General features: G+C 49.4%; 1 protein-coding gene across 3 annotated transcripts in view; it reads right to left on the bottom strand.

Annotated features, from left to right (window-relative positions):
* Positions 1–6,000, bottom strand: part of CORO1C (coronin 1C) — a 124,664-nt gene that overhangs the window by 2,597 nt on the left and 116,067 nt on the right. For all 3 annotated transcript variants that reach the window (XM_015413274.1, XM_015413273.1, XM_015413275.1), the window contains exons 9-10: positions 2,715–2,772; positions 2,357–2,602 (exon numbers count right to left, since the gene is read on the bottom strand). In XM_015413274.1, coding sequence (XP_015268760.1) covers positions 2,357–2,602; positions 2,715–2,772 — 304 coding nt within the window. The remainder of the gene's footprint in view (positions 1–2,356; positions 2,603–2,714; positions 2,773–6,000) is intronic.

The following is a 6,000-nucleotide window of genomic DNA, read 5'->3' as shown; positions in this document are numbered from 1 at the left end:
CAGGTCAAGAAGCCAGCCAAACTGGCCTAGGGATGCAAGTCCCACTTTGAGCATGAACGGCTGTGGGACTGTCCCTTGGGGACCCCGACTTGGTCAGACGTTGCTGCTGGAACCTCAGGTAAGGACTGCAGCCAGAACTGCCTTTTTATCAATTTTGCAAACAAGAACGAAAACAACCGCGATGTCAGATTATGAAAATATATTGAGACTACTATTCTGTAGTGAATCGTATTTCATCACATTGTAAAAACATACGCATACGCACAACGGGAACGGCAGCTTTTTCTGAGTGTGCTGCGTGAACACCATTAGTTGACACGGCAACAACTCTAATCCGTGAATGAACACACAACATTCTTCCCACTTCAATGAAACGGATTCTTTCAGTGCTTGGTAAACTAATGGTGTTCACGCAGCACACTCAGAAAAAGCTGCTGTGTGAAACGGTATTATATGCAATTCCCGTTGTGTGTATGCGTATGTTTTTACAATACGATTCACTACAGGACAGTAATCTAAATATATTTTCATAATGTAACGTCACGGTTGTTTTCGTTATTGTTTGCATCCTTCCCGTGATCTCTCTGTTGTCTCTACTATTTTTATCAATTTTGGCTGATTCACCAGCTACGCCCCCTCCTGGAACAGAGAGGCACTGCCACCGTCATCCACGCCTTGATGCCTTCTTCATCAGATGGCTGCCACCATCTCTGTGCGGGGCTGCCTGGATACTCCACCTGCCCAGAATCTGTCCAGGAGCAGACACCCCCACGGGAAGAGTTCCCCTGCTCTTTTGGCCCTGCCAGAAAAGCCCCCCTCACAAGAGGCCATCTCAGGCACACGGCGAGGCCTAGAGGCAGCCTTGGGGGGGGGGGGAAGCAGTTTCCACGGCGCTGGCGCTGGGTGTTCAACAGCAGTGGGGTCTCTTTGGCGGCTATCCCACCATGGAGGGATTCGCTCCCGCTAGAGGGTGAGCCTTCTTCTCTCGCTGATTTTCAGGGGAAGGTCATGCGAGGCGGTCAGAAGAGGAAATGAAATCTTTTGCATCCTCGCTATCTCAGACCGCTGCCGACAAATGAGATTTGTGAGATGTTTCAGAGCAGTGATTCCCAACTTTTTCGGAATGGTGTGACCCACTAAGTCCAAATGTACTTGGAGGAGGAGGAGATTGGATTTATACCCCACCCTTCACTCGGAGTCTCAGAGCGGCTCACAAACTCGTTTCCCTTCCCCTCCCCACAACAGACGCCCTGTGAGGCAGGTGGGGCTGAGAGAGCTCTGACAGAAACGGCTCTTTTTCAAGAACAGCTCTTGTCAGAACTATAGCTTGCCCAAGGTCATCCAGCAGGTGCAAGTGGAGGAGTGGGGAATCAAACCCGGTTCTCCCAGATCATTTAACCACTACACCAAACTTGACCCGGTGACTCATCCAGGGCTGGCCCCCAAGGGGTTTTGCCACCCCAGGCAAGCGATGACCGTGGCACCCATCGAGTTCCGCACCTCATTTTCCACAGTGGCCAACCGGATGTTTTTGGCCAACCATCGCACAATAAAAGTCTTCACACCTCGCTCAGATAAGAAGGAAGAACTGCAAGCTGAAAGTCCTCCTGACTCACCCCCACGTGTGACTCGTTTAAGGCAGCGACTGCAGCAAAACCTAGCAACCAGGGGAAGAGAGGCCAGGCTACAAGGGAGACGCTCAGCTAGCCCAGAGTTCCAACAGGAGCCTGGCCAAATGTGCAGCTGGCTAATTGGTAGCAGCACTGAACTCCACACTCTGGGCAGTCTTTGTGGAAGTGATGAGTCAGCTTTGTGCTGCTTGCATCCACTCCAGCTCGGCTCTTGCACCTAGACCTTGGGACCCCTTGGCTTTGGACTTGGCTCGGTGTTCCTGGCTCCTGACCCCGGATTGGCTTTGGACTACGCTTCTGGTTAGTGATTTTGGACTTGGCTCTGTGTTTCTGGCTCCTGACCCCAGCTTGGCTTTTTGGACTTTGCACTGTCTTCTTCGCTCCTGACCTTGGCCTGTTCTGGACTCCCTTTGACTGGCACCCCAGCCCGTGACACAAGGAGGGCTGACCCCTGACCCACTTGCAGAGGCTCTGCAGCCCACCTTTGGGTCCTGACCCACCGGTTGGGAAACACTGTTTTAGAAGATGTTTAATTAATTTTAGGGTTTTTTTAAAAAACCCCACTATTTTTTATTTTAGACATTATGAATTGAGCAGAGAACTCAGCTAAAGAGCTGTGTAATAACGATGACACATCCAGCAAATAAATAAAGTGCCCAAGACGGGAATGAGACGATTCCGCCGCACAGCCCCTGAGGGCCGGTCACTTGTGCTGTTTTACTCACAGTGTTTGGGGTGTCCGCTGCTTTCTTTGGGGCGCTGATGAGATCGCTCTTCTTGTTCGCTGCCGGCTTGTTGTCCAAGATGTTCTTCTTCACCACCTTGAGGTCCCTGTTCTTGCCCGGAATGTATCCGTGCTTCAAGGAGATGAGGATGGGGTCGGCGTTCTTGCCCTCGAACCAATCCTCCGCTTCCAGAGCGGCCTCCGGTCCCGCCGTATCCGGATAGAGATCATCTTGGAACAGGTCGGACTGAAGGGGGGGGGGGAGAAGAAGGAGATTATAAGAACCCAGCCGATAAAACTCACGTTCCACGGAAAGCACGGGACTACGTCCACGGGTCTGGAGATGCGGCGGCACTCACCTTCCGAGGGACGGTCATGATGATGGGCTCGCATTTTCGCTCGTGGAGCTTGAAGAATCTTCAAAAGAAGAGAAAAAAAACAGGAACTCAGCTTGCTCAAGTTGTAACCTTTCCCACTGAAACGCTTTCTACTTCTTGCCAAGGCCCGCAGGGAGAGGCTAAAGCCTCAAGAAAGGGAAAGGAAACCATGCCTTCCATTGTACTATTGCTCCACACAAGGGTGTGTGCGTGTGGTTTTTTAAAGGACCATTGAGGCACTAGGAATGTTAGCTCAGACGGCTAAGAACCAAGCCACCCGTATGCAGGAGATCCCTCTTCAGATGTCACGATGTGCAATTCAAGGTCAGTATGCAGCAGGAGGGGAGAGCACCGAGATTACGGGAAAAGGGCTTACCACCAATGTTCCCTCTCAGCTGTGGAGTCTTGTGAGCAAAAATTCTACTTCGTGAGCCGCTGGCATTAAAGTTGTGAGCGAGCCATTGGGCTCCTGCAGAAATTAGTTACTCTGGAGCAATGCTCCCTCTAAGCTGTGGAGTCTTGTGAGCAAAAATTCTACTTCGTGAGCTGCTGGCATTAAAGCTGTGAGTGAGCGAGTTGGCTCCAGCATACATTACTTTGCTCAGGAGCCATCCCTTCCTGAGCTTAGACAAAAATGTGAGCCGGAGGCTAAAAAACAGTGAGCTAGCTCACACTCACTCAGCTTAGAGGGAACGCTGGTTACCACCACCCCCCCTCAAGAAAGACTCTGCAAATGTTACAGCATGGCCCCAGATTCAATTTCCCACATTATTCTGGACCGCCAGACGCACACATCCTTTCACGTATGAAAGTTTTACCCCTTTGGCCACGCCGATTTTCTAATAAACTTAGAACTGTTCAACATTTCCCTTAAGGATGCTAATACAGAGATCACAATTATGACTGCAAAATTCTTAGCAGAAGCGGCTGCACTTAGACGCATATTATTATTTTTTTATATAATATGTACACTTTTTGTTGTCCAAATTTATCTGCTGGAACTAAACGTCTCGTTTCTATATTATTATGCCATTAAAGGTGTCTGGATCTGAAAGAGGTTACCATCTCCTAAATGGTACCTTTTCCCTCCCCAAGAGAAACTGTGCCTCTCCTTTCCACAAGTCGCTATTACACCCAAGAAGGGGTGAAAAAGACAGGTATAAAAAAGGAATGGGGGGTGGTGGAATTAAATCCCACTTCAGGGGCTTTTCCCAGGTTAAAGGATAAGTAGGCAGATCTATATGTGAGTCCAAGAGCACCCTCAGAGATCAAGAAGATTTTCAGGCAATGAGCTTTCAAGAGCCAATGCTTCCTTCATCAGATACGAGTTGGGAGTGGAAATCTCTGAGTCCTTATATCCCAGTCAGAAGGTGGGAGGGATGCAGGATGCAAAGAAGGGACGCAGGATGCAAATGCATACTGTAATCTGCTTGACTAGAGAAGGGGAAATGCTGGGGGCCCCCCCAGGAAATTACCATCTGTAGAGAGATAAGAATCCTATGTCTCTCTTCAGTGCTGGGGGTGTGTGTGTGTGCATTGTTACAAAGGGAGTTTTGACTCTCAAAAGCGTATTATCACGAAACTCTTGCTGGCCTCTAAGATGCTGCTGGACAAACCAACATAGCTACCCTTTGAAACCATGTTCTGAACTTATGAATGAATTCTGACTCAGAAATCTCCCATTGTAATCTCCCCTTGAAGCTTCTCCGTTTGAGGACTGCCACTCTTAGGTCAGCAATGGAATGAAATGGAGGGTTAAAATGTTCCCCCACTGTTTCTTGGGTGTAGATCTCGTCAGACCTCCAATATCCCCACCATGCAAACTTGCCTTATTTGACCCTAGAGATACAGGGCTTATTCATGCAGTCTATGTAAAGTCTACTTTGACTGCTATTGTCCCTATTACATGGGTGTGTGTGTGTTTAGTTATTGTTTCGAGAGTCTTACAAACATACTTTCTTGCAAAACAAAAGTGGTCCAACACACCCCTCAACGCAGAACATCCTGTGCTGATTTTATAATTAGTTCCTCCTTTACATACAGTGCTCTCCCAAAAGGTGTCGAGCACAGCAAATGAGCTATTGGCTTGGGAGAGGAAGACAGGATCACAGAGGTTTCAAGGGAGGGGAAAGGATGTGTCTGAGAGGAGGTGAGAAAGCACCACTATTAGATGCAATTCCAGAAGAAGGGGACACTTGGAGAAGCTGACACGCAAACAGAGAAGACCTCGTTTGGAGTAGTGCGTACAGTTCTGATCACCACACCTCAAAAAGGATATTATAGCATTGGAAAAAGTGCAGAAAAGGGCAACTAGAATGATAAAAGGGTTGCAAAACTTTCCCTATGAAGAAAGGTCAAAGCGTTTGGGGCTATTTAGAGAAAAAGAAGAGAGAAGAAGAGATTGGATTTATACCCCGCCCTTCACTACCCAAAGGTGTCTCAGAGCGGCTTACAAACTCCTTTCCCTCCCCCTCCCCACAACAGACACCCTGTGAGGTGGGTGGGGCTCAGAGAGCTCTGGCAGGAACTGCTCTTTTTCAAGAACAGCTGTGCCAGAGCTTGTAACGGACCCAAGGTCACAGCAGCAGGTGCATATAGAGGAGTGGGGAATCAAACCCGGTTCTCCCAGATTAGAGTCCGCGCACTTAACCACTACACCAAACTGCCACAGGAGGTGATGGTGGCTACAAGCATGGATGGCTTCAAGTGGGAACTGGATAAACACATGGAGCAGAGGTCCATCAGTGGCTATTAGCCACAAGGTGTAGATAGGAACTCTCAGGCTGGGGCAAGGGATGCTCTGTATTCTTGGTGCTTGGGGGTGGGGGCAACAGTGGGAGGGCTCCTAGTGTCCTGGCCCCACTGCTGGACCTCCTGATGGCCCCTGGTATTTCTGGCCACTGTGTGACACAGAGTGTTGGACTGGATGGGCCACTGGCCTGATCCAACATTGGCTTCTCTTAGGTCCTTATGTTCTTAATCACAGATGGGATGTGGCGTGGTGCGGCGTGGCAAAATGTAATATTCCAGAAGGTTTGGAAAAAAGAACAAGCGCCCTCAGTTCGTAAGCCGCAATCGAACTATTCTTCTGTGCTTCCAAAAAAAAAAAAAACCCTCGCGTGTTACGCCCAGTATGCCGTGTCCCCAAACCTTTATTATCCTTACAGGTTGCTAAGAGGGGGGGAAGCCCCGGGCCACAGGAAGGCGCACTGGCCCTGCCTTGTGCCCAACTCGGAAGGTGGCAGGCTGTCAAGCTGCAGAGCGGGGG

Source organism: Gekko japonicus, unplaced genomic scaffold (genome assembly GCF_001447785.1).
Source record: "Gekko japonicus isolate JY-2015 unplaced genomic scaffold, Gekko_japonicus_V1.1 scaffold10, whole genome shotgun sequence".
Lineage (NCBI taxonomy): Eukaryota > Metazoa > Chordata > Lepidosauria > Squamata > Gekkonidae > Gekko > Gekko japonicus.
Note: the sequence above shows the minus strand (reverse complement) of the source record. Positions and strands in the feature narration are given on the sequence as shown.